This window comes from Anolis sagrei, chromosome 5 (assembly GCF_037176765.1).
Source record: "Anolis sagrei isolate rAnoSag1 chromosome 5, rAnoSag1.mat, whole genome shotgun sequence".
NCBI lineage: Eukaryota > Metazoa > Chordata > Lepidosauria > Squamata > Dactyloidae > Anolis > Anolis sagrei.
Genome location: NC_090025.1, coordinates 197035643 through 197063304, shown reverse-complemented (window position 1 = coordinate 197063304; position 27662 = coordinate 197035643). Strand labels below are relative to the sequence as shown.

General features: G+C 44.1%; 1 protein-coding gene across 1 annotated transcript; it reads right to left on the bottom strand.

Moving 5' to 3' along the window:
• Positions 1–12794: 12794 nt before the first annotated feature.
• LOC137097109 (C-type lectin Cal-like) lies at positions 12795–23112 on the bottom strand. Its single transcript, XM_067468410.1, has 5 exons — positions 23040–23112; positions 20051–20145; positions 19803–19943; positions 16012–16147; positions 12795–12862 (listed from the first exon to the last, which is right to left on the bottom strand). The coding sequence occupies exons 1-5, from the start codon at positions 23110–23112 to the stop codon at positions 12795–12797; spliced, it is 513 nt and encodes a 170-aa protein (XP_067324511.1).
• Between the last annotated feature and the right edge of the window lie 4550 nt (positions 23113–27662).

The following is a 27662-nucleotide window of genomic DNA, read 5'->3' as shown; positions in this document are numbered from 1 at the left end:
TTGCACTGACTTTTAAAGTGCCTTATTAAGTTTGTTTTGCATTAAAATACTACTATTTTGCACCTCAACTGCTGTTTAAGACATTCTGTGTTCTGTGGGTCACGACATTGTGTTTTGTTGATATATGTATTAATTTAGATGCATTTGCACATATTAGTGGATTTTGGTCTCCGCAGTTTCAGGGGAACCCATTTTTCTTTTCAGTATTACTTGTGCCTTCTCTGCCAAATACTGCTGGTGCTTCACCAAAATGCAACTCCCAGGATTCCATAGCACTGGGCCATGTCAGCTAAAGTGGTGTCAAGCTGCATTAATTGTATAGTGTAGTGACAACTGTTTCTGTGAGCCCAGGAACAACCAGCCAACCTCCAGAGCCTTGCCCCAATCTGCCTGACTCCGCATTAGCTCACCTTTGCCGACTTGCAGGTCCCTCAGGAAATCGGCCAGGATGGTGACCTGCAAGTTGATCGTCTCCTTCAGTTCCTTGGACTTCTCAGAGAGCTTGCCCACTTCAGACAAAAGCAAAACACAAACCGAGCATGTATTAAATTTGTGGTGAAGGGTGTTCAGCTTCTACAAAGAGGCCGCACGGGTTAATTGAATACATCGGTTTTGAGGCTTGGAGAGTCCCTAGTATCTTTTCTTCCAATTAAACACTAGAGTCAGGAGATCCAAACTACAGTTTTATGACTGGCCAGAGTAAAACTGAGTGTGACCAGCCAAGGAAAAACAAGTGTCACAAGATCTGAGTTGCAGCTTGGTACTCTTATAGTCCAAAGCAAAAGCACGCGCGTGCAATATTTTTCCCATTTCACACTTCTTTTGGCTTCTCTATCCTCTACGGGCGCCTCTTATCCATGCAATTTCCTCTTCCCTCTTCCCCTCTTCCTGCGCTTCCCCATCCTTTCTCTTCAGGTCAAACTTTTACCTACTTCCATCTCTAAGATCTACAGCAGTGGTTCTCAACTCTCCTAATGTCGCGACCCCTTAATACAGTTCCTGATGTTGTGGTGACCCCCAACCATAACATTATTTTCATTGCTACTTCATAACTGTAATTTTGCTACTATTATGAATTGTAATGTAAATATCTGATATGCAAGATGTATTTTCATTTACTCAACCAAATTTGGCACAAATACCCAATACTGTTTGAATACTGGTGAGGGCAGGGATTGATTTTGCAATTTGGAAGTTGTAGTTGCTGGGATTTATAGTTAACTTACAATCAAAGAGCATTCTGAACTCCATCAGCAATAGAATTGAATCAAACTTGGCACACAGAACTCCCATTACCAACAGAAAATACTGGGAGGATTTGGTGGGCATTGACCTTGAGTTTGGGAGTTGTAGTTCACCTACACCCAGAGAGCACTGTGGACTCAAACAATGATGGATCTGGACCAAACTTGGCACAAATACTCAATATGACCAAATGTGAACACTGGTGGTTTGGGGAAAAACACCTTGACATTTGGGAGTTGTAATTGCTGGGATTTATAGTTCATCTAAATCAAAGACAATTCTGAACCCCACCAATAGAATTGGGCCAAACTTCCCACCCAGAATCCCCAAGATCAACAGAAAAAACTATGTTTTCTGAGGGTCTTTGGAGACCCCTCTGACACCCCCTCACGACCCCCCAGGGGTCTCGACCCCCAGGTTGAGAAACTACAGAGACACTCACTGGAACACCTCAGCAAGCGAGAGTCCAAAAGTGGCAGGCTCAAACCCAGAGCCTCAATCAATGGCTGATACCAGATGAGAGACTCCCCCCTGGGCACACAGAAAACTGGGTGACTTGCAAGACGCTGAACAGACTGCGCTCTGGCACCACGCGATGCAGAGCCAACCTCGAGAAATGGGGCTACAAAGTGGAATCCACAACATGCGAGTGTGGAGAGGAGCCAACCACTGACCACCTGCTGCAATGCAACCTGAGCCCTGCCACATGCACAAGGGAGGACCTCCTTGCGGCAACACCAGAAACACTCCAAGTGGTCAGCTTTTGGTCAAAGGACATTTAATCACTAGGTTCTTGTGGGTTTTTTCGGGCTATAGGCCATGTTCTAGAGGCATTTCTCCTGACGTTTCGCCTGGGGCAAAGAGCTCTTCTCTGCTGGAGCTAGGTGTGAATGTTTCAACTGACCACCTTCATTAGAATTTGAAGGCCTGCCTGAGCCTGGGAAAATCTTTTGTTGAGAGGTGTTAAGAGGTGTTGAGAGGTGTTAACACCTCTCAACAAAAGATTTTCCCAGGCTCAGACAGGCCTTCAAATGCTAATGAAGGTGGTCAGTTGAAACATTCACACCCAGCTCTAGCAGAGAAGAGCTCTTTGCCCCACTCCAGCCATTCCACAGATATATAAACCCATTGTCCTATTTCCAACAGACCTCACTACCTCTGAGGATGCTTGCCATAGATGCAGGCGAAACATCAGGAGAAATGCCTCTAGAACATGGTCCTATAGCCCAAAAAAGCCCACAAGAACCTAGTGATTCCAGCCATGAAAGCCTTCGACAAGACATTTAATCAACTACCAAGCTTGCAAACTCTGTGTCTTTTGTTTGTTTGTTTGTTTGTTCTGTCAAAAATGTAATACAACTGTTCAGTTGCCTGACACGATAAATAAAATAAATTAAATAAATCTCTTCTGAATTGCCTATCCAAGACTCCCGCTGTGCTGTTTTTTCCAGCGAGACTGACAGATTGGACCTTAGATCCTCTTCTTAAATTCCCCCTTCCCTCCTGTCTCAGCCTTCCTTCTTAACTATCTTAAATCTTCATTCATTCAAATAAAATTTTGCTTATCTTTGCCTTGCCTTGCATGTTCATGATGGCCACCAAAATCATCAGGATTATACAAACCAACAAGAGGCCGATGGTGGAAGAAGAGGACTCCTGGGCAACCTTGATGACATGCTCTAATGGGAAGAGAGGAACATGTGTCAGAGAAGTCAGCCATGCGCCTAACCCTCCTGGAGTTACAGTACTGAGTATATTTGGGACCACAGCTGAGGAACCACTCAGGAACTTACCTGGAAAAGGATCACCTGGATGACCTGGATGAGAAAATGTCAGCTATGGCTTTGAAAGAACATGGCAAGATCTCAAATGCTATATGATTGAACGCTCAAAACAGGATTTCCCATATCATCATATTTTCAATGTCCATGTATTGTCGAAGGCTTTCACGGCCGGAATCACGGGATTGTTGTAAGTTTTTTCGGGCTATATGGCCATGTTCTAGAGGCATTCTCTCCTGACGTTTCGCCTGCATCTATGGCAAGCATCCTCAGAGGTTGTGAGGTCTGTTGGAACTAGGACAAAGGGTTTATATATCTGTGGAATGACCAGGGTGGGACAAAGGACTCTTGTCTGCTGGAGCTTGGTGTGAATATTTCAACTGACAACCTTGATTAGCATATAATTGCCTGACAGTGCCTGGAGCAAACTTTTGTTGAGAAGTGATTAGATGTCCTTGTTTGTTTCCTCTCTGTTGTTGTGCAGTTGTTATTCCCTCCAATGAGCAGTCAGGCTTTCTCTCCTGAAGTATGGACTGGTTGGATCTTCTCGCAGTCCAAGGCACTCTCAGCACTTTCCTCCAGCACCACAGCTCAAAAGCATCGATCTTCCTTCGCTCAGCCTTCCCTAAGGTCCAGCTCTCACATCCGTAGGTGACTACAGGGAAGACCATGGCTTGGACTAGGCAATGGATCTTGGTTGCCAGTCTGATGTCTCTACTCTTCACTATTTTATCGAGATTGGACATTGCTCTCCTCCCAAGAAGGAAGCGTCTTCTGATTTCCTGGCCACAGTCTGCATCTGCACTCATCTTTGCACCTAGAAATACAAACCCTGTCACGGCCTCCACGTTTTCTCCCTCTATTTCCCAGTTGTCAATCATTCTTGTTGCCATAATCTTGGTTTTTTTGATGTTTAGCTGCAACCCAGCTTTTGCGCTTTCTTCTTTCACCTTGATTAGAAGGCTCCTCGGCTCCTCCTCGCTTTCGGCCATCAGAGTGGTGTCACCTGCATATCTGAGGTTGTTCATGTTTCTTCCAGCCATTTTCACCCCAGCTTTGTACTCATCAAGCCCCGCACATCCTCGCATGATGTGTTCTGCATACAAGTTAAAAAGGTTGGGTGAGAGGATGCAGCCTTGCCGGACGCCTTTCCCAATCTTGAACCCGTCTCCTGTTCCGTGGTCAGTTCTGACTGTTGCTCCTTGGTCCTTGTACAGATTCCTCAGGAGAGAGGGAAGGGGGCTTGGGATGCCCATCCCACCAAGAACTTGCCACCATTTATGATGATCCACACAGTCAAAGGCTTTAGAAGAGTCAATGAAGCAGAAGTAGATGTTTTTCTGAAACTCCCTGCCTTTCTCCATCATCCAGCATTCGGATATTGGCAATCTGGTCTCTCGTTCCTCTGCCTTTTCTAGATGTCCTTGTCATCCGCAAACCGGATCAACAATTGGGTCTCACCGTCTACAGAAAACCCCCCCACACAGATAGATATCTACATAAAAACTCCAACCATCACCCAAGTCAAAAAAGAAGCCCCATTAAAGCTTTGGCAGACCGTGCAAAAAGAATCTGGGAAGCCCACCTCCTCCAAGATGGACTGAACCACCTCAACTGGGCTCAATGGAGACTCCACCTTAGACATCAGAAGAGCTGCAAGACCAAGAACAAGCCACGAGAGTAAAGGCAAAGATCCACCCAGAGGAAAAGTGTTCCTTCCATACATCAAGGGAACCACTGACCGCAGAGGGAAGCTGATGAGGAAACACAACATACAAACCACCTACAAACCCACTAAGAAAATCCAACCAATGCTACGTTCAGCAAAGGACAAGAGGGATCCTCTCACCTCTGCAGGAGTCTACCGTGTACCATGCAGCTGTGGACAAGAAGTCTACAGAGGGACCACCGAATGCAGAAATGCCCAAACACGAACAAGGAACATGAAAGGCACTGCAGACTACTTCAACCAGAGAAGTCAGCCATAGCAGAGCACCTGATGAACCAACCTGGACACAGCGTATTATTGGAGAACACAGAAATGCTGGACCACTCTCACAACCACCATGCCAGACTACACATTGAAATCCACAAGCATGTGGACAATTTCAACAGAAAGGAAGAGACCATGAAAATGAACAAAATCTGGCTACTAGTATTAAAAAACTCTAAAATTACAACAGCAAAACAGCAGAGAGGAAACAACCAGGCACATCTTAACACCTCTCAACAGAACATTTTCCCACACTCAGCCAGGCCTTCAAATGCTAATGAAGGTGGTCAGTTGAAACATTCACACCCAGCTCTAGCAGGGAAGAGCTCTTTGCCCCACCTCAGCCATTCCACAGATATATAAACCCATTGTCCTAATTCCAACAGACCTCACTACCTCTGAGGATGCAGGCGAAACGTCAGGAGAAATGCCTCTAGAACATGGCCATATAGCCCGAAAAAACCCACAAAAACCTAGTTATTCCGACCATGAAAGCCTTCGACAATACAAGCACATCTTAGTTTTAACTTTATAGTGTCTGGGTGTGACGGCACAGCCAACCTGTAATAAAACAGAGCAATGATCACAATACGCTGTGGGAAAAGTTATGAGAGAATGTGGTCCATACGTAGGGTAGGGTACTGTTTTCCGACTTGCTTTGGGATAAAAGGAGGGGGAGAGACAACTGCAATGAGTTGGTGATACTTCTTCACGCACTTACTCAGTGTGAGGAGACCTTCATGAGATGACTTCACTGGCTTGAAGGGGATCAGCTTCGATGGCAGAGGGCTGTGTTCCAGGAGACCAGCTTGCAGTAGGGGCCTCATCTCCGAGGGGGCATGGCTCAGTGGGTACCCCATTTGTTGCATGGGCCGCAGCTCAGAGGGGGCACGGCCCACGGTGGCTCCCACATGTGGAAAGGGTCCACGGCCCACGGTGGCTCCCACATGTGGAAAGGGCCTCAACTCTGAGGGACCACGACTCAGTGGGCTCCCCATTTGTTGCATGGGCCTCAACTCCGAGGGGCCGTAGTTCACTGGGGGCCCCGCTGGATACAAGGGCCTCACCTGCAAAAGGCCACGGCTCACCGGGGGCCCTGCTTGCTGCAAGGGGCCAACCTCGGAGGAGTCATGGCTCCTTAAGGAATCTGAACGTGGTGTGGCCTTCACTTCTTTCACCATACGGACCACTGGGCTCCCGGAAGGGCCACGGCTCCCTAAGGACCCCGAGCGAGATGTGAGCTTTGCCTCTGAGGGCTCCCGGTGTGCTGCAGAGCCTTTCTCTGAGGGCTCTTTTTCTGAGGACAATTTCTCTGAGGGCCTCTTCTCCAAGGACCCTTTCTCCGAGGACCCCTTCTCTGAGTGCCTCTTTTTTGAGAGCTTCCTTTCTGAGGGCCTCTTCTCTGAGGGCCTCTTCTCTGAGGACCCCTTCTCTGAGGACCCCTTCTCTGAGGACCCCTTCTCTAGGGGGTCCTTTTCTGAGGGCCTCTTCTCTGAGGGCCTCTTCTCTGAGGACCCCTTCTCTGAGGACCCCTTCTCCAGGGGTTCCTTTTCTGAGGTCCCTGATTGCATGGAAACTCTTGGCTCTTTGGAACCCCCAGGCACGTTCTTCGCCATGACGGCTCTGCTGCGTTCAACGTATATGAGAAAAACGCTGGTGCCAATTGGAAAAATCGCTTCCAAGGGCCCCTCGCGTCCCTGTCTGGCTGATCCCAAAGCGATCCAAACTTCAAGTTGCCTGAAGCAACCTTTCAGGTTTTTTAAATGGCTGCCCCAAAACAGTTGCCCTGAGGGATGCTCTAGAACATCCACCTGAAGCCAGGCCTTGAAGGAAACAAGGAGGAAATATGTTGTTTCCTCACAAACTGAACTTAAAATGAATAAGAAATATTTTCATATTGTAATTAGTTAGATTCTAGGTATTTCACTTTTTAAAATGTCCACCCCGAGAGACTCCTCAAAGTGTCTGCCTTGAAGAATGACCTCGATGGTCGCCCTGAAGAGAGTTCTAAAACGGTCGCCTTGAAGAGAGTTCTAAAATGGCTTCCCTGAAGAGAGTTCTACAACGGCCACCTTGAAAAGAGTTCTGAAATGACTGCCCTGAAGAGAATTCTAAAATGGCTGCCTTGAGGAATGATCTAAAATGGCTGCCCTATAGAGAATTCTAAAATGGCCGCCCTGAAGAGAATTCTAAAACAGTCGCCTTGAAGAGAGTTCTAAAATGGCTTCCCTGTAGAGAGTTCTAAAATGGCTGCACTGAAGAGAATTCTAAAATGGCTGCCTTGAGGGATGATCTAAAATAGCTGCCCTGTAGAGAGTTCTTAAATGGCCGCCCTGAAGAGAATTCTATAACAGCCACCCTGAAGAGAGTTCTAAAACAGTCGCCTTGAAGAGAGTTCTAAAATGGCTGCCCTGAAGAGAATTCTAAAATGGCTTCCTTGAGGGATGATCTAAAATGACTGCCCTGAAGAGAATTCTAAAATGGCTGCCTTGAGGGATGATCTAAAATGGCTGCCCTGAAGAGAATTCTAAAATGGCTGCCTTGCGGGATGATCTAAAATGGCTGCCCTGAAGAGAATTCTATAACAGCCACCCTGAAGAGAGTTCTAAAACAGTCGCCTTGAAGAGTTCTGAAGAGAATTCAAAAAAGGCTTTCCTGAAGAGAGTTCTACAATGGCCGCCGTGAAGAGAGTTCTAAAATGTCTGCCCTGAAGAGAATTCTAAAATGGCTGCCTTGAGGGATGATCTAAAATGGCTGCCCTGTAGAGAGTTCTAAAATGGCCGACCTGAAGAGAATTCTATAACGGCCGCTCTGAAGAGAGCTCTAAAACAGCTCCCTGAGGAATTATTTGAATTGGCCATCCTGAAGGAAATTCTCAATTGTCTGCCCTCATGGATGCCTCAAAATGGCCGCCTGAATCCTAACTGAAAACAAAAAAAGAGGTGGAAGAGCGCAATTTCCTCACAGACCAATTTTAACATAAATAATTTAATCCTTCAAATTTTGTAATCAACTCGATTGCATTTTGATGCTATACTTTTTTGTATGTTTTTAATTGTATTTTTAATTGTTGGTATTATTCAACTATAATTTGTACTTTTAAAAAAATGTGAGGTGCTTGGGAGTCTCATTTAAGAGATGAGACTCCCAAGCCCTATGAGGAGTGGCTTAAGGAGCTGGGCATGTTTAGCCTGAAGAAGAGAAGGCTGAGAGGAGACATGATGTTGTTGTTCATTCGTTCAGTCGTCTCCGACTCTTCGTGACCTCATGGACCAGCCCCCGCCAGAGCTCCCTGTCGGCCGTCACCACCCCCAGCTCCTTGAAGGTCAGTCCAGTCACTTCAAGGATGCCATCCATCCACCTTGCCCTTGGTCGGCCTCTCTTCCTTTTACCTTCCCCTTTCCCCAGCATAATTGTCTTCTCCAGGAGACATGATAGCCATGTATAAATATGTGAGAGGAAGCCACAGGGGGGAGGAGGGAGCAAGCTTGTTTTCTGCTTCCCTGGAGACTAGGACGCGGAACAATGGCTTCAAACGACAAGAGAGAAGATTCCACCTGAACATGAGGAAGAACTTCCTGACTGTGAGAGCCGTTCAGCAGTGGAACTCTCTGCCCCAGAGTGTGGTGGAGGCTCTGTAAGACTGTAGGTTTTATATAGCAATATTAAATGATCACTCACAAGCCGGTTTTGCTTGGAAATGAATATATTGCTTGTATCTCTACAGCAAAGAAAGACACTACTGAGTGTGGTAGAGGCTCCTTCTTTGGAAGCTTTGAAACAGAGGCTGGATGCCCATCTGTCGGGGGTGATTTAAATGCCATATTCCTCCTTCTTGGCAGAATGGGGTTGGATTGGATGGCCCAAAAGGTCTCTTCCAACTCTTTGACTCTATGATTCTATGAAGCAGGATACAAATAAATACAATAGTTTGTCATCAAGAGCCACTTTGAGTCCCAAATTTGGCAGAAAAGTGGGCTATAAGTATAATACTCATCATCATCATCATCATCATTGAAAGTGAGGACATAAATATGCCAAATGGCCAAGCAATAAAGTGTCACTAGCCAGAGGCCTATAACTATCTGGGCAGACTACAGCTGGACAACATCAAACATGAACATGTGACAACTGTGGTCAGCAAACAATACATTCAAAGGGTCAGGAAAATTCTCAAAAGCAAGCTCAATGGAGGCAACACCATCAAGGCCATCAACACCTGGGCCATACCTGTCATAAGATACACTGCTGGCATCTTAAACTGGACGCAGGCAGAACTGGACAATTTGGACAGAAAAACAAGAAGACTCGTGACCATTCATCATTCACTGCATCCTCGCAGTGATGTTGACCGGCTCTATCTGCCTCGAAGGTCCAGTGGCACTCTTACAAGGAAAACAAGCAGTCGAAGAAGAAAAACAGGATGCCCTGGCAGAAGATGTCAAGGGAAGCCAAGAGCCTGCTTTAATTGAAGTCTTTTTCACACGTACTGCTCTCAAGCCAGGCGTCACCCATTCTGTATCTTTGCATTTCATACTCCACTTTGGCAGAAAAAATGAAATGCAAAGATACAGAATGGGGGACAATGCCTGGCTCGAGAGCAGTACGTGTGAAAAAGATCTTGGAGTCCTCGTGGACAACAAGTTAAACATGAGCCAACAATGTGATGTGGTGGCAAAAAAAGCCAATGGGATTTTGGCTTCATCAATAGGAGCATAGTGTCTAGATCTAAGGAAGTAGATCCCCTCTATTCTGCTTTGGTTAGACCACACCTGGAATATTGTGTCCAATTCTGGGCACCACAATTCAAGAGAGATATTGACAAGCTGGAATGTGTCCAGAGGAGGGCGACTAAAATGATCAAGGGTCTGGAGAACAAGCCCTATGAGGAGCGGCTTAAGGAGCTGGGCATGTTTAGCCTGAAGAAGAGAAGGCTGAGAGGAGATATGATAGCCATGTATAAATATGTGAGAGGAAGCCACAGGGAGGAGGAGGGAGCAAGCTTGTTTTCTGCTTCCCTGGAGACTAGGACGCAATGGAACAATGGCTTCAAACTACAAGAGAGGAGATTCCATCTGAACATTAGGAAGAACTTCCTGCCAGTGAGAGCCGTTCAGCAGTGGAACTCTCTGCCCCGGGGTGTGGTGGAGGCTCCTTCTTTGGAAGCTTTTAAGCAGAGGCTGGGTGGCCATCTGTCAGGGGTGATTTGAATGCAATATTCCTGCTTCTTGGCAGAAGGGGGTTGGACTGGATGGCCCATGAGGTCTCTTCCAACTCTTTGATTCTTTGATTCTATGATTCTAAGTCAGTAATCGGAAGCTTCTCAAAACACAGCAGACAAAGAGTCAGTACAAGAAAACCGCACTCCGGACCAGAGCTGACAGCTGGCAACACAAAGCCTTGCACGGGCAGTTCCTTGACAAAATTGAAGGAAAAGTTGACAAGAAGACCTGGTGATGGCTCACAAATGGAACCCTGAAGAAGGAGACATTGAAGAGATGCTCCTACACCATCCACTCCAAATGCCCAATCACCATCTCACAAAGCAGTTACTCTACTGGGTTGTTGTAGGTTTTTCGGGCTGTATGGCCATGTTCTAGAAACATTCTCTCCTGACGTTTCGTCTGCTTCTGTGGCAGGTATCCTTAGAGGTTGTGAGGATCTCACAACCTCTGAGGATGCCTGCTAAAGAGGTGGGTGAAACATCAGGAGAGGATGCTTCTAGAACATGACCATACAGCCTGAAAAACCTACAACAACCCAATGATTCTGGTCATGAAAGCCTTCGACAGTTACTCTACTCCCAACTCAAGAATGGGAAACATAATGTTGGTAGACTGGAAAAGTGATTTAAAGATGGGCTTAAAGTCATCCTTAAAACTGTGGCATTGACACCAAGAACTGGGAAGCCCAGGCCCTTGGGCACTGTAGATGGAAATCAGCTGTGACCAGCAGTGCTGCAGAATTCGAAGAGGCACGAATGGAGGGAGTAAGGGAGAAATGTGCCAAATAGAAGGTGCATCAAGCCAACCAAACAGAGACCACCTTCCACCTGGAAACCAATGCCCTCACTGTGGGAGAACATGCAGGTCAAGAATAGGGCTCCACAGTCACCTACAGACCCACCACCAAGACACTAAACTTGGAGGACCATCATCTTCGGACTATGAGGGATCGCCTAAGAAAGTAAAAGTAGTAAGCACTAAATAGGCTGGATGCCCATTTGTCAGGGGTGATTTGAATGTAATATTCCTGCGTCTTGGCAGAATGGGGTTGGACTGGATGGCCCATGAGGTCTCTTCCAACTCTTTGATTCTAAATAGGAAAGGACCTGTTCTAACCATCACTGTAAGGTAGGATGACACTGTAAAGAGGATTATATTCTACTTTCCTTCCCTTCATATGATGCATATGCTAATTTTGACTCTACGTAACGACACTTGCCTCATTCATTTAGAAACACATTGAAGGGGGGGGGGGGGGGACGACAAACCTCATTGCGCAGGTTTTTGTTTGTTTGTTTCATAGAATCCTAGAATCAAAGAGTTGGAAGAGACCTCATGGGCCATCCAGTCCAACCCCATTCTGCCAAGAAACAGGAACATTGCATTCAAATCACCCCTGACAGATGGCCATCCAGCCTCTGTTTAAAAGCTTCCAAAGAAGGAGCCTCCACCACACTCCGGGGCAGAGAGTTCCACTGCTGAACGGCTCTCACAGTCAGGAAGTTCTTCCTCATGTTCAGATGGAAGCTCCTCTCTTGTAGTTTGAAGCCATTGTCCATTGCGTCCTAGTCTCCATGGAAGCAGAAAACAAGCTTGCTCCCTCCTCCTCCCTGTGGCTTCCTCTCACATATTTATACATGGCTATCATATCTCCTCTCAGCCTTCTCTTCTTCAGGCTAAACATGCCCAGCTCCTTCAGCCGCTCCTCATAGGGCTTGTTCTCCAGACCCTTGATCATTTTAGTCGCCCTCCTCTGGACACATTCCAGCTTGTCAATATCTCTCTTGAATTGTGGTGCCCAGAATTGGACACAATATTCCAGATGTGGTCTAACCAAAGCAGAATAGAGGGGTAGCATTACTTCCTTAGATCTAGACACTCGGCTCCTCTTGATGCAGGCCAAAATCCCATTGGCTTTTTATCTGCAGCATCACATTCCTGGCTCATGTTTAACTTCTTGTCCACGAGGACTCCAAGATTTTTTTCACACGTACTGCTCTTGAGCCAGGCATCGTTGTCCCCCATTCTGTATCTTTGCATTTCGTTTTTCCTGCCAAAGTGGAGTATCTTGCATTTGTCACTGTTGAACTTCATTTTGTTAGTTTGTTTTAAATGCCCTGCAATTGAAGAAAGTGTGGCCAAAGAAAGGCAAATATCAAGTTCGATCACGAAGGAAAATTGTACACTTATTTGTTTACATTCACTTTTATTACGTGTTATTCTTTTTTGTATACATTATTTGTTTCTTATTTAAAACACATAACAAAAATGCAATAAGTTTACTGGGAAAATGGGGGTCTGGGGCGAGTAACATCCTATTAATTCACTATGGAATTCAGATCGTAAATATTGTAATCATTAGCCTAACTTGAATGAAACTCAACGGAGATATGGAGTTATGTATATGAATCTAAGAACGCAGAAATATATGAGTTGGGATCATTTCAGGAAAGATCCTTTCCATTGTTCTTTGTTGAATTGGTTCATCTTGGGATCCCTCCTCTAACTAAATGGAAGACCCCCCAAAATTGGGAGAAACGGCCCCCGGCCTTAAGGTTTGTATTTACAGAGGAAGCGGCGCTTCAGCTCGCAGTCTTCATCATTCCAGTAGCGATACCCTAAAAAGCAAGAGAGGAATGCCAATTGTAGACTCACAGAAAGTAAGAGAACTGAAAGGGACCCAAAAGGCCATCTAGTCCAATTCCCTTGCCCTTTAAATAATCTATATAAATAAAAATGTAATGTTCGTTTGTGGAATTAACAGAACTCAAAAACCACTGGGGGAATTGACACCAAATTTGGATACAAGACACCTGACAACCCAGTGTATGTCCTTCGCTCATAAAAACACTGAAAAACACAGCAGAAGGAACTTAAAAAGCCCCCAAAAGCTAAATAACGATAAACTAAATGACAATACAGAAAAAGGGAAGAAAGTGGGAGGAAGGGGAGAAAAAGAAAGAAAGAAAGAAAGAAAGAAAAAGAAAGAGGGAGGGAGGGAAAGAAAGAAGGAAAGGGTGAAGGAAGCATGGAAGCAAAGAGAGAAGGATGGAAGGAAAGAGGTAGAAAAGGAAGAAAGGAGAGAAAGAGGGAGGGAAAGAAAAAGGGGGAAGGAAGGAAAGTTAGAGAAGGAAGGAGAGAAGGAAAGAAAAAAGGGAAAGAAGGAAGGAAAGAGGGAGCGAAGGAAAGGGGGGAAGATGTAGAGAAAGAGGGAGGGAAGGAAAGAAGGAAAGAGAGAAGGAAGAAAAGAGAGCAGAAGACAAAGAAAAAGGGAAGGAAGGAAATAGAGAAAGAAGGAAGAAGAGAGGAAAGATGGGAAGGAAGGAAGGAAAGGGAGCGAAGGCAGGAGGGAAAGAAGGAGAGAAAGAGGGACGGTTGGCCACAGCAATGCGTGGCTGGTACAACTAGTAATAATAATAAAAAACTTTATTTATATACCATCCTATCTTCCCTAGGGAACTCAGAGCGGTTTCCACATAGGCAAAATAATACAAAACATACAATATAAAACATAGGCACAAACTGTTAACACAACATATACATTGGGTTGTTGTAGGTTTTTTCGGGCTATACGGCCATGTTCTAGAGGCATTCTCTCCTGACGTTTCGCCTTCATCTATTGGCAGTGGTTCTCAACCTGGGGTCCCCAGATGCTTTTGGCCTTCAACTCCCAGAAATCCTAACAACTGGTAAACTTACTGGGATTTCTGGGAGTTGTAGGCCAAAAACATCTGGGGACCCCAGGTTGAGAACCACTGATCTATGGCAAGCATCCTCAGAAGCAGTGAGGTCTGTTGGAACTAGGAAAAAGGGTTTATATATCTGTGGAATGACCAGGGTGGGACAAAGAACTCTTGTCTGCTGGAGCTAAGTGTGAATGTTTCAACTGACCACCTTGATTAGCATTTGATGGCCTGGCAGTGCCTGGGGCAATCTTTTGTTGAGAGGCGATTAGATGTCCCGGATTGTTTCCTCTCTGTTGTTTTGCTGTTGTGATTTTAGATTTTGTTCATTTTCATGGTTTCTGTTGTGGCTGAGATGTTCTCTGATGATGAGGATGATGGGATTCAGATTCCTGGCTCTTTTTCTGTGCCTCAGATCTCTGGGCCTGCTTCTAGGTCTTTTTCTGAGGCTCCCACAGACTGTGCAGAGTCAACACAGCAGTTCTCAGAAGAAAAGAATTTTAACGAAGGAGACAGCGAACTGGTGGGGAGACCTCTGCCTCCTTCTCACGCTGATAATGAAAGTGCAGAGAGCCTTGATAGTGACCTGACTTGGCAAGCTCGTCTTGATTTGTGGGTCAGGCGGAGTTCTCGCCTGGCCAGCAGATTGGAAGCCAGCTCGGGGAAAGGTCATCGCAATGCTTTCATGTTGGTGAGAGCATAATGTTTTCTTGTTAGAAAGGTATTTAGGATTTTTGCAAACGAAGAGAAAGTGTCAGTTCAGCATAGCTTGTTAGCCTGGAAGCTCCATGGAATAATCACAGATGGAAAGAAGCATGCTTGGGATTTCTTGCATTGTGATTCTTGGGCCAATTGTTTCACTGTAGTCTGACATGGTGGTTGTGAGCGTGGTCCAGCATTTCTGTGTTCTCAAATAACATGCTGTGTCCAGGTTGGTTCATCAGGTGCTCTGCTATGGCTGACTTCTCTGGTTGAAGGAGTCTGCAGTGCCTTTCATGCTCCTTGATGCGTGTCTGGGCAATGCTGCTGAATTTGGTGGTCCCTATGTAGACTTCTTGTCCACAGCTGCATGGTATGCGGTAGACTCCTGCAGAATTTAGAGGATGCCTCTTATCCTTTGCTGAACGGAGCATTGGTTGGATTTTCTTGGTGGGTTTGTAGATTGTTTGTATGTTGTGTTTCCTCATCAGCTTCCCTATGCGGTCAGTGGTTCCCTTGATGTATGGCAGGAACATTTGTCCTCTGGGTGGACCACACCAACAACCACCATGTCAGACTACACAGAGAAGCCATTGAAATCCACAAGCATGTGGACAATTTCAACAGAAAGGAGGAGACCATGAAAATGAACAAAATCTGGCTACCAGTATTAAAAAACTCTAAAATTACAACAGCAAAACAGCAGAGAGGAAACAACCAGGCACATCTTAACACCTCTCAACAAAAGGTTTTCCCAGGCTCAGCCAGGCCTTCAAATGCTAATGAAGGTGGTCAGCAGAAACATTCACACCTAGCTCAAGCAGAGAAGAGCTCTTTGCCCCACCCCAGCCATTCCACAGATATACAAACCCATTGTCCTAATTCCAACAGACCTCACTACCTCTGAGAATGCTTGCCATAGATGCAGGCGAAACGTCAGGAGAAATGCCTCTAGATCTTGGCCCTATAGCCCGAAAAAACCCACAAGAACCTAGTGATTCCAGCCATGAAAGCCTTCGACAATACAAGAAAATACTTTGTTTTCTGGTGGTCTTTGGTGACCCCTCTGACACCCCCTGGCAACCCCTCCAGGGGTCCCGACCCCCAGGTTGAGAAACACTGGCTTAGAGACAGAGTGAGCATTCTGTGGGAGGAAAGAGTCTTCTGAGGGGCTCCATCGCAGAAAAAACTTCAGGAACCGCTGATCTATGGAATCATATTCACTACAATCAATGGTCCTAACAACTGATCCAGTAGTACACTGCAATATTGACTCTGTCTCTCTGGAAGCACATCCCACCCAACCAATGTCATAGGATAGCCATTGCTCTTTCTCCCCCCACATATCTGGCTGCACATGTGGGTTTTTTTTGGGCCTGGCTCACCTGTATCATGGAGCAGCTCCACACAGCTCGACTGGTTGTTGGTGTTGTTGGGTTCTCCTTCGTCCCAGTAGCTATATCTGGAAGAAGAGCCATCGCTCCAGAACCAGTTCATATTCTGTGCAGGTATGGAATTGGTCTGGAGTTTGCACAAAAACAACAATAACAAGAGGAATGTGGGATCGAACATTCCAATCTCTCATTCACACTGTGGACAATCAATGGGAAACCTATTGGAAGAACATGATTGCGGCTATTGAATCGTAGAATCCTAGAGTTGGAAGAGACCTCCTGGGCCATCCAGTCCAACCCCATTCTGCCAAGAAGTAGGAATATTGCAATCAAAGCACCCCTGACAGATGGCCATCCAGCCTCTGTTTAAAAGCTTCCAAAGAAGGAGCCTGTCAGGAGTCAATTTCTGATGGCATGAAGACATCACAAATTCCCTCCGTGACATCCTGACTGAATCATCCTGGCTGCCTCAGTTTTCTCTCTGTGGCGTTTTGAAGCCAGAAGAGGGCACTGGAAACCTTGTATTCTGGAACTTGTGAAGCAACAAGCTCTAATGAGGAAAGGGAGAGAGGGAGAGATGGGCAGGAAAGGTGTGTAAAAGGAAGTAGTGGTGGGGAAAAGTCAGTAGTGTCTTTCTTTGCTGCAGAGATACAAGCAATATATTCATTTCCAAGCAAAACCGGCTTGTGAGTGATCATTTAATATTGCTATATAAAACCTACGGATGTGAGAGCTGGACCTTAGGGAAGGCTGAGCGAAGGAGGATGGATGCTTTTGAGCTGTGGTGTTGGAGGAAAGTGCTGAGAGTGCCTTGGACTGCGAGAAGATCCAACCAGTCCATCCTCCAGGAAATAAAGCCCGGCTGCTCACTGGAGGGAAGGAGACTAGAGGGAAAGATGAAGTCCTTTGGCCACATCATGAGGAGACACCCAAGCCTAGAGAAGACAATGATGTTGGGGAAAGTGGAAGGCAAAAGAAAGAGGGGCCGACCAAGGGCAAGATGGATGGATGGCATCCTTGAAGTGACTGGACTGACCTTGAGGGAGCTGGGGGTGGTAACGGCCGACAGGGAGCTCTGGCGTGGGCTGGTCCATGAGGTCACGAAGAGTCGGAGATGACTGAACGAATGAACAACAACAACAACAACATATAAAACCTACAGTCTTACAGAGCCCCTACCACACTCTGGGGCAGAGAGTTCCACTGCTGAACGGCTCTCACAGTCACAAAGTTCTTCCTCATGTTCAGCTGGAATCTCGTCTCTTGTAGTTTGGAGCCATTGTTCCTTGTCCTAGTCTCCAGGGAAGCAGAAAACAAGCTTGCTCCCTCCTCCTCCCTGTGGCTTCCTCTCACATATTTATACATGGTTATCATGTCTCCTCTCAGCTTTCTCTTCTTCAGGCTAAACTTGCCCAGCTCTTTAAGCCACTCCTCATAGGACTTGTTCTCCAGACCCTTGATCATTTGAGTCGCCCTCCTCTGGACACATTCCAGCTTGTCAATATCTCTCTTCAATTGTGGTGCCCAGAATTGAACATGTTTTCCCATTATGTTATCATAATGTATTGAACAGCATTATATATATGGCAGTCTAGGTGGGGCCCATGATGGGATTTTGCAGCTTTGAAGAACCCACAGTGGTTTTAAGCCAATTGGTCCTTGAGGGTGAAACCTACCTGTCAGTTTGGGAGAAGCTCAATATTTCTGTGGAATATTTGGAGGCAAAATGCCTGCAACAGGGAGCCTTGAAAACTCCTACCCAGTTACAATTATGAAACTAAAAACATACAGTATTTCTTCTGGATAAGAAGTGGAATACACACACACACACACACACACACACACACACATTAGCCGTCCCCTGCCACGCGTTGCTGTGGCCTAGTCTGTGTATATGTGTTGTGTGTGTGTGTATGTGTGTATATATTTGTGTATATGTGTATATATGTGTGTTTGTGTGTGTGTGTGTATATATATGTATATGTATGTATATGTATATGCATATGCATATATGTGTGTGTGTGTGGTTTTATGCATGTATTGTAATGTGGGGTGGGGTTTTTTATTTTTAAACTCTTTTGTTGTGTTTTTCAGTGTTTTTATGAGTGATGGTCACTCGTTGGCCTTCAAGGTATATTGTGTCCAAATTTGGTGTCAATTTGCTCAGTGGTTTTTGAGTAATGTTAATCCCACAAACCAACATTACATTTTTATTTATATAGGTATATAACTAATAACTTATCATTTGGGAAGAATACCTAGGAATTACATTGAAAAATATGATGCCTTTCCTCTCTTGTAGGGACCTGACATCGGCAGCCATTATTCCAGTCTCATCTTTGATCTCTTTGCTTAAGTAGCAACTAAACCAACCTTATGTAAGACTGTAGGTTTTACATAGCAATATTAAATGATCACTCACAAGCCGGTTTTGCTTGGAAATGAATATATATTGCTTGTATCTCTACAGCAAAGAAAGACACTACTGACTTTTTCCCACCACCACTTTCTTTTATACACCTTTCTTGCCCACCTCCCCCTCTTCTCAGTTTCCTTATTAGAACTCGTTGCTTCACAAGTTCCAATACAAGGTTTCCAGTGCCCTCCGCTGGCTTCAAAATGTCACAGAGAGAAAATTGAGGCAGCCAGGATGATTCAGTCAGGATGTCACGGAGGGAATTTGTGATGCTTTCATGCCGTCAGAAATTGACTCCTGACACCTTACACAAATGAAACAAAGCTCTATTGCTTCTGTTTAAACTGGCACCATTTATTTATATGCCTTTCACCTTAAGAACAGACAAGCATCTTGAGCTCTGAGGATTATTACCTGGGAAGGAATCCCACTGGACGTGCCCTGACCTACAAGAAGCACTGCCTGAACATCAAGCAAAAAGTGGGCGCTACAAACAATATCATACGAAAGTTGACTGGCACAACCTGGGGATCACAAGCAGACACAGTGAAGACATCTGCCCTTGCGCTATGCTACTCTGCTGCTGAGTATGCATGCCCAGTGTGGAACACATCTCACCACACTAAAACAGTGGATGTGGCTCTTAATGAGACATGCCGCATTATCACGGGGTGTCAGAGCCCTACACCACTGGAGAAATTACACTGCTTAGCCGGTATTGCGCCACCTGACATCCGCCGGGAAGGAGCAGCCAATAGTGAAAGGACCAAGGCAGAGACATCTCCAGCTCATCCCCTGTTTGGGTATCAGCCAGCACGCCAACGACTTAAATCAAGAAATAGTTTTCTAAGATCTACAGACTTGGAAACTCAGCAATCAAGAGTCCAAAAGTGGCAGGCCCAAACCCAGCACCTCAACCAATGGCTGATACCAAATGAGAGACTCCCCCCTGGGCACACAGAAGACGGGGCGACTTGGAAGGTGCTGAACAGACTGCGCTCTGGCACCACGAGATGCAGAGCCAACCTTCAGAAATGGGGCCACAAAGTGGAATCCATGACATGCGAGTGTGGAGAGGAGCAAACAACAGACCACCTGCTGCAATGCAACCTGAGCCCTGCCACATGCACAATGGAGGACCTTCTTGCAGCAACACCAGAGGCACTCCAAGTGGCCAGATACTGGTCAAAGGACATTTAATCAACTACCAAACTCACAAATTCTGTATTTTGTCTGTTTGTTTGCTTTGTTCTGTTAGAAATGTAATACAATGGTCTGGTTCCCCCTGACACAATAAATAAATAAATTTATTTAACACCTTCCTCCCCCTCCCCCCCCCCCCAAATAAACCAGAGTTGATACCTACTTTGCCAATGCGATACAATCCAATCCAGACATTCTCAAAGTAATTGTGGTTGTCCAAAATGTAAATGTCAATCTCTGACATCTCAGCAAAACTACTGATGGAAGCAAGGTGGCCTCCAGGCAAGTAGTCTTGGCAGGTTTTCTAGCCAACGAGAGATAGGAAAGAGATGCCGTGATGAGAAGACAAGGGACAAATATAGCTTTCCCTAGAAGTGAAAAAGATAAGCTTGATCAAGGAGCAGCACTCACCTCTGCTTCTATCCATCTCACTTTGAAGGAGAAGAAGATGTAGCAATGCTCCTTGAAGGAGAGCACCTTGGGAGGGCAGGTCTGGACCTTGGCATCTACAAAAGGAGAAACAGGAAGTCCATTGAGAGACCCGCCTGGGGCCAAATCATTAGGAGGAATCAGGTGAGTTGGGAGCACATTTGGTGTTGTGCATTTGGTCCTCGGGCAACAAGGATATCTTGTCAGTATATTTTATATTACATGTAATATTACTAATTACTTACTTACTTACTTAGGCGATCCCTCGTTGGACGAGTAAGATGATCTTCCTTGATGACTATTTTTGTGGGTTTATAGGTGGCTGTGGAGCCCTATTCTTGACCCACATCTTCTCCCACAGTGAAGGCATTGGTTTCCAGGTGGAAGGCGGTCCCGGTCGGGGTTGGCTTGACGCGCCTTCCTCCTGGCACGTTTCTGTCTTTCGCCCTCCATTCGTGCCTCTTCGAATTCTGCAGCACTACTGGTCGCAGCTGACCTCCAGCTGGAGCGCTCAAGGGCCAGGGCTTCCCAGTTCTCAGTGTCTATGCCAGAGTTTTTAAGGTTGGCTTTGAGGCCATCTTTCAATCTCTTTTCCTGTCCACCAACATTCCGTTTTCCATTCTTGAGTTCAGAGTAGAGCAACTGCTTTGGGAGACGGTGGTCATGCATCCAGACAATGTGGCCGGCCCAGCGGAGTTGGTGGCGGAGAACCATCGCTTCAATGCTGGTGGTCTTTGCTTCTTCCAGCACGCTGACATCTGTCCGCTTATCTGCCCAAGAGATTTGCAGGATTTTCTGGAGGCAGCACCGATGGAATCATTCCAGGAGTTCCATGTGACGTCTGTAGACAGTCCACGTCTCACAGGCATAGAGCAGGGTTGGAAGGACAATAGCTTTATAAACAAGCACCTTGGTCTCCCTATGGATGTCCCGGTCCTCAAACACTCTCTGCTTCATCCGGAAAAATGCTGAACTCACAGAATATTTTTCTATACAATATAATGTTATAGTACAATATAGAAATATATAATACTCATATTGTACTATGCTAATAATATAATATATTGTATGTATTTGTGTGTGTGTGTGTGTGTGTATATATCTTGTAAGCTGCTCTGAGTCCCCTTCGGTGTGAGAAGCGCAGCATATATATGTTGTAAATAAATAAATTAAGATGGGTTTTAGAGTCCTTTTGCCATCCTGGCCCAATGTTAGCAGTACCACCAAAGGATCCATTCTTAATAGTGTCATCATTATGGGGACAATATTTTCTTTTCCCCAAGGTTTTTAATTAAAACTTTTGACGATAAAAACATACACAAAAAAGTACTGTTGAAGTCTGTGTAGCCTCTGAGGATGAAGACAGGGATTTTCTGTTTGAGCATGGTGTTTTTGTGGGGGACAGCGAACGTAGTTTTTTAGACAATGGGAATGTTTTGGGTAGATCTGTTGTTGGGGAAATAGGCAGCGATTCCCATGAGAATTGGCCAGGGATTGACTCTGAAAGGAATGTGGAGGAGACAGGAGGGTTACAGATAACTCAGCGTTTACAGCTCAGAAGACATAGTGCGAGTCTGTTGCACCTCAGAATAGATTCATCTTGCTGAAACACCAAACTGTATACAGCCAGAAGTCTTTTTAGTTTATTAAAAATAAAAGGTAAAAAGTTCTTAAAGGCAAAGGATAATGTTCCAAGAGATCAATTAAATATAGCACTTTGAAGCTCAATCCAAAAAGGCACCAGCAAAGCAAAATCCCAAGAGAACATGACAAAGTCCTGAAACCATGAACACAAGAACGATAAGATATCCAGACAAGCAAAGGCAAGCTTCCTAGTTAAATAAAAAGTTGCTTTGACAAAGATTTGGTCTCAAACACACTGCTTAATATCCTTTGCAAAAAATGAAGGCGTTTCTTTGGCCTCTGACCTCCTTCTTGTTAGCTATTCTCACACTCCTTCGAACTCTGAATTCCAAACGGTCAGCCGGATCTAAGGTTCCCATTTCGTCAAGGTCAGCCTGTTCGTTAGTGTCAGCCTGTTTCCCTGCTTGCTTGTTATCATTATCAGGCTGAGAACTGTCCTCCTTCTCTGAGTCAATCTGCATCTGCACCTGGTTATTTTCAGTATCAACACTCCCATTCTGTGCTGTGGGAAACTGCACCTCTTCACTGTCTATAACAGGGACATTTTGAACCAGACTGTGAACCGGAGTCCCATCATCCTCATCAGAGACACTGTGTGATTCCAGCTAAGTCACAACAGAATCAGACAAATATCAGAATAGCGTTGGCAGCCCACAGAATGCCCACAGAATGTTGGGATTGATCCTCAGCTTATTCACCCTCATCCAGACAGTCATAGTGGTCAGGCACTCGTCCAGGACCTGAGGGGCTTCCTTGTTAGGTGGAAAGGAGTTGGACGTCATCTGCGTAGAGTTGGACTTCATCTGCGTAGAGGTGGCACCCAACTCCAAAACTCCGGATGACCTCTCCCAGCGGTTTCATGTAGATGTTAAAAAGCATGGGGGACAGAATGGAACCTTGTGGGACCCACAGTTCAAAGGTCAGGGGTCCAAGCAGGTATCCCCCAGCTTCACCATCTGGGAGTGACCCTTCAAGAAGGACTGGAGCCACGACAGAGCCGTGCCCCCAAGACCCATCCCGGAGAGCCATTCCAGAAGGATACTATGCTCGATGGTATCGAAAGCCGCTGAGATGTCCAAGAGAACCAGCTTTTGTGTCAGTAAAATAATAATAATAATAATAATAATAATAATAATAGTTGTTGTTGTTTGTGGTTCAGGAACTTACTCTTATTTTTTCCCTTCTACTTCTGCCTCCTGTCTCAAAGTCAGGACCAAGAATACGCTATCTGGCCTCAATATCTTTGAGTCCCCATCGGGGGAGATGAAGCCGGGAATAAATAAATATTATAACAATGATGATACCTGCCGGAGGAAGAATGTCTCACCTTGGACAGTACCACCTTGAAGGAAAAGGCCTACCATCACGAAGCCTAAGGTGCAGGAGAGGAAGTGCTCCATCTTTGCCTCTTTTTTCACCTGTGGAAAGAAACACAGAGTTAGAAAAGACAGATCCTGCTTTCCTTTGGAAATAGGTAATGTCAAAATGGAGATGGTCAAAAGATATTTAGCCACCTGCGCGCCTTCTATTTTTATCAGTTTTATACTAATTTATGCAATGCTTTTGATACGAAATAAATAAACATACACACACACACACACACAGTCTAGGCATGGGTCTAAATGGTTCTAAAGTACTTACAAAACTAGGGATGCTGGTGCCTTGCTTCTAAAGTGTTGCTGAAGTTCTGGTGGTGAAAATTTCAGAACTCTAACAAAACTTTAAAAATTTCGTCATAAATGACAGTTCCTAAGTGGTTATGGAGACAGGCTTTTGATGAGTGAGACAACACCCTAAGACATGGATGGAAGATGATGTATAATTGTTTTTTAGTATGACTGACCACTGTAGTTTTGGATATATTTGTTGTTTTAATGTGTTATTGTAATATGAACTATGATGCTTTTACCGATTGTATGTGTTTTTATGGTTGGAAACCGGTCTGAGTCCCTCAAAAGAGGTGAGAAGGTCGGTATATAAAACTCTGAAATAAATAAATAAATAATAATAAATACTAATGAAATTTCGAAAGTTTTGTTAGAGTTCTGAAGTTTTCACCACCAGAACTTCAGCAACACTTTAGAAGCAAAGCACCAGCGACCCCTAGTTTTGTAAGTACTTTAGAACCATTTAGAACCATGCCTACCCATGCCTAGACTGTGTGTGTGTGTGTGTGTGTGTGTGTGTGTGTATTTATTTCGTATCAAAAGCATTTAGTATAAAATTGATAAAAATAGAAGGCGCGCAGGCGGCTAAATATCTTTTGACCATTGCTTTTAAACATTTGTATGCATGTGTATATGTGTGTGTGTGTGTGTGTGTATACGGCCGGTGAATGCTGGTTCTTTGGCTTGGAAATAGAGATGAGCACCAACCCCCAGAATCAGACACAACTGGACTTAAAATCAGGGCAAAACTTTTACTATATATATATATATAGAGAGAGAGAGAGAGAGAGAGAGAGAGTAAAGGTTTTGCCCTGACATTAAGTCCAGTTGTTTCCGACTCTGGGGGTTGGTGCTCATCTCTATTTCTAAGGTGAAGAACCGGCATTCACCATAGACATGTGGGTCATGTGGCCATGGGCATGACTGCATGGAGTGCCGTTACCTTCCTGCCAGAGCGGTACCTACTGATCTACTCACATTTGCAGTTTTCAAACTGCTAGGTTGGCAGAAGCTGGGGCTAACAGCAGGTGCTCACTCCGCTCCCGGATTCAAACTGCCTTTTGGTCAGCAAGTTCAGCAGCTCAGCAGTTTAACCTGCTGCGCCACTTAATAATCCATTATCTGCAGTAACTAGGGTTGAGGAGAATAGTGTTCCTACCCACCTAAATTGTGTGTGTGTATGTATGTATGTATGTGTGTGTGTGTATACACACACACACACACAATTTTTATAATTGTATTTTTTTCCTAATTTCTATCTTACTTAATAGAGTTTCACACACACACAAAACGTAATTTAGAAAAAGAAGGTTCTGGTTGCAAGGCCTGGCAACTGTGAATTGTCTCTTTCGTGGAACTAACAACAACAACAACTAAATAAATACACAACAATATAGCCTCCATCCCTGAAGTATCCTTTTTAAATTCCTGCCGGGAATAAATTTCTATACATTTGTGTATTTAATTATGTTATGTCTTCTATATTTCTCCCTCAAAAAAGCGACCTTTCTTGTTTTCTCTCTCAGCTTCAATTTGGAATCTCCCTGAGGGGAAAAACATAAATATATACATAATATATATAAAATAATAAACAATATATCAAATTTCTATACATTTGTGTATTTTATTGTTATGTCTTCTATATTTTTCCCTCAGAAAAAGAGGCCTTTCTTGTTTTCTCCTCCAGCTTCAATTTGGAATCTCCCTGAAGGGGAAAAACATAAATATATACATACAATATATAAAATAATAATTATCAAATTTCTATACATTTGTGTATTTAATTATGTTATGGCTTTTATATTTCTCCCTTTAAAAAAGCGGCTTTTTCTCTTAGCTTCAATTTGGAATCTCCCTGAAGGGAAAAAATATAAATATATTCATACAATATATAAAATAATAATTATCAAATTTCTATATATTTGTGTATTTTATTATGTTATGGCTTCTATATTTCTCCCTCAGAAAAAGCGGCCTTTCTTGTTTTCTCTCTCAGTTTCGATTTGGAATCTCCCTGAAGGGGAAAAACATAAATATATTCATACAATACATAAAATAATAATATATCAAATTTCTATACATTTGTGTGTTTAATTATGTTATGGCTTCTGTATTTCTCCCTCAGAAAAAGCGGCCTTTCTTGTTTTCTCTTTCAGCTTCGATTTGGAATCTCCCTGAAAGGAAAAAAATATAAATATATCCATACAATACATAAAATAATAATATATCACATTTCTATACATTTGTGTGTTTAATTATGTTATGGCTTCTGTATTTCTCTCTCAGAAAAAGAGGCCTTTCTTGTTTTCTCTCTCAGCTTCGATTTGGAATCTCCCTGAAGAGAAAAAAACATAAATATATGCATACAATATATAAAATAATAAACAATATAGCAAATTTCTAGACATTTGTGTATTTAATTGTGTTATGGCTTCTATATTTTTCCCTCAGAAAAAGCGGCCTTTCTTTTTTTTTCTCTCAGCCTCTATTTGGAATCTCCCTGAAGGAAAAAAAGATATGAATATATTCATAGAATACATAAAATAATAAACAATATATCACATTTCTATACATTTGTGTGTTTAATTATGTTATGGTTTCTATATTTCTCCCTCAGAAAAAGAGGCCTTTCTTGTTTTCTCTCTCAGTTTCGATTTGGAATCTCCCTGAAGGGAAAAAATATAAATATATTATTATAATATATCAAATTTCTATACATTTGTGTGTTTAATTGTGTTATGGCTTCTATATTTCTCCCTCAGAAAAAGAGGCCTTTCTTGTTTTCTCTCTCAGTTTTGATTTGGAATCTCCCTGAAGGGGAAAAACATACAATATATACATACAATATATAAAATAACAAACAATATATCTTAACAATGAAGAAAACCTGAAGTTGGGGTATTAAACAAGCAATATCTTCTCAGCCTTTGGCAAATGAGGTGGAATTCCTGTCAGGAATGTTTTAAAAAGCCTTCGGGCCTACAAGGACTGCAATGGCTTCCCCCTCATTCCCTTCAGAGATATGCTTCTGCCTCATTCTTTGGATTCTCTGACAGAAAGAGAGTCCACACGACACAAATATAGCCCTTTGATACTGTTTAATTGTAGATCCAATGTTTTGTGATAAAAGAAAGAGGCTTTCCCTATATTTCTTGGTTCTCCTCAGGAGGAAGGGCCGTTGTTGATGGTTTTCTCTAATGGGGAATTTCCTCAGAATGTCTTCGACGCTGTGGAATTAACACAGTTTCAACCAGGCCTGGGCCAAGTTGGGCCTTCCCTCCAGGTGTTTTGGACTCCAACTCCCACCATTCCTCACAGCCTCTGTTTCCAATGAATGTCTCCCTCACAAATATCTTCTTTTTATTTCTATCTCATTCTGAGCTTTTATCATTTTATCCTGTACATGTGGCCTGCTCATCATGATTGTAATCTCTCACTGTATTTTTTGCACTGTTTTATTGTATTCTTATGTTTTATTTATTTTATTGCGATGTTTATTCTGCGTTTTTGATTTTATTCTATTGTAATGCACTACTGGGCTTGGCCTCGTGTAAGCTGCCCGAGTCCCCTTTGGGGAGATGGTGGCGGGTGTGGTGGCACGGCAGTGCCAGGAGTTTGAATTTCCTTTTCTTGCTCTGCTAGTTTGTTTGAATTTGTTTAGGCCATGCATTTTGCAATCAGGTAGCTTCCCCAGGTTGCAGTCATAGGGCCAGCAACCTGGCAATCATCGTTAGAATCTTTAGATCCGCCCCTTTCCCCAGGGTTTGGAGGGAAAAAGGAGGATTGTTGTTCAGTCTTACAGTTTGGAGCCTTACAGCAGGACGTGTGGTTTTTCTCTCCCACCTGCACAAAGGCTTCACTTCTCACAGCTCTCATGAGCAATATCTTCCTCAGTCTTTGGCAAATGAGGTGGAATTCCTGTCAGGAATGTTTTTAAAAGCCTTCGGGCCTACAAGGACTCTAATGGCTTCCTCCTCATTCCCTTCAGAGATATGCTTCTGCCTCATTTTTTGGATTCTCCGACAGGAAGAGAGTCCACACGACACAAATATAGCCCTTTGATACTGTTTAATTGTAGATCCAATGTTTTGTGATAAAAAAGAGGCTTTCCCTATATTTCTTGGTTCTCCTCAGGAGGAACAGCCTGTGTTGATGGTTTTCTCTAATGGGGAATTTCCTCAGAATGTCTTCGATGCTGTGGAATTAACACAGTTTCAACCAGGCCTGGGCCAAGTTGGGCCTTCCCTCCAGGTGTTTTGGACTCCAACTCCCACCATTCCTCA

Excerpts from the sequence above, each read along its gene's own strand:
- LOC137097109 (XM_067468410.1), bottom strand. The coding sequence starts at position 23,112 with ATGGAGCACTTCCTCTCCTGCACCTTAGGCTTCGTGATGGTAGGCCTT. Across the intron at positions 20,146-23,039 it reads TCAAGGTGGTACTGTCCAAG|ATGCCAAGGTCCAGACCTGC; the intron begins GTGAGACATTCT and ends CTCCTTTTGTAG. Across the intron at positions 12,863-16,011 it reads GGAGCTGCTCCATGATACAG|GGTATCGCTACTGGAATGAT; the intron begins GTGAGCCAGGCC and ends CTTGCTTTTTAG.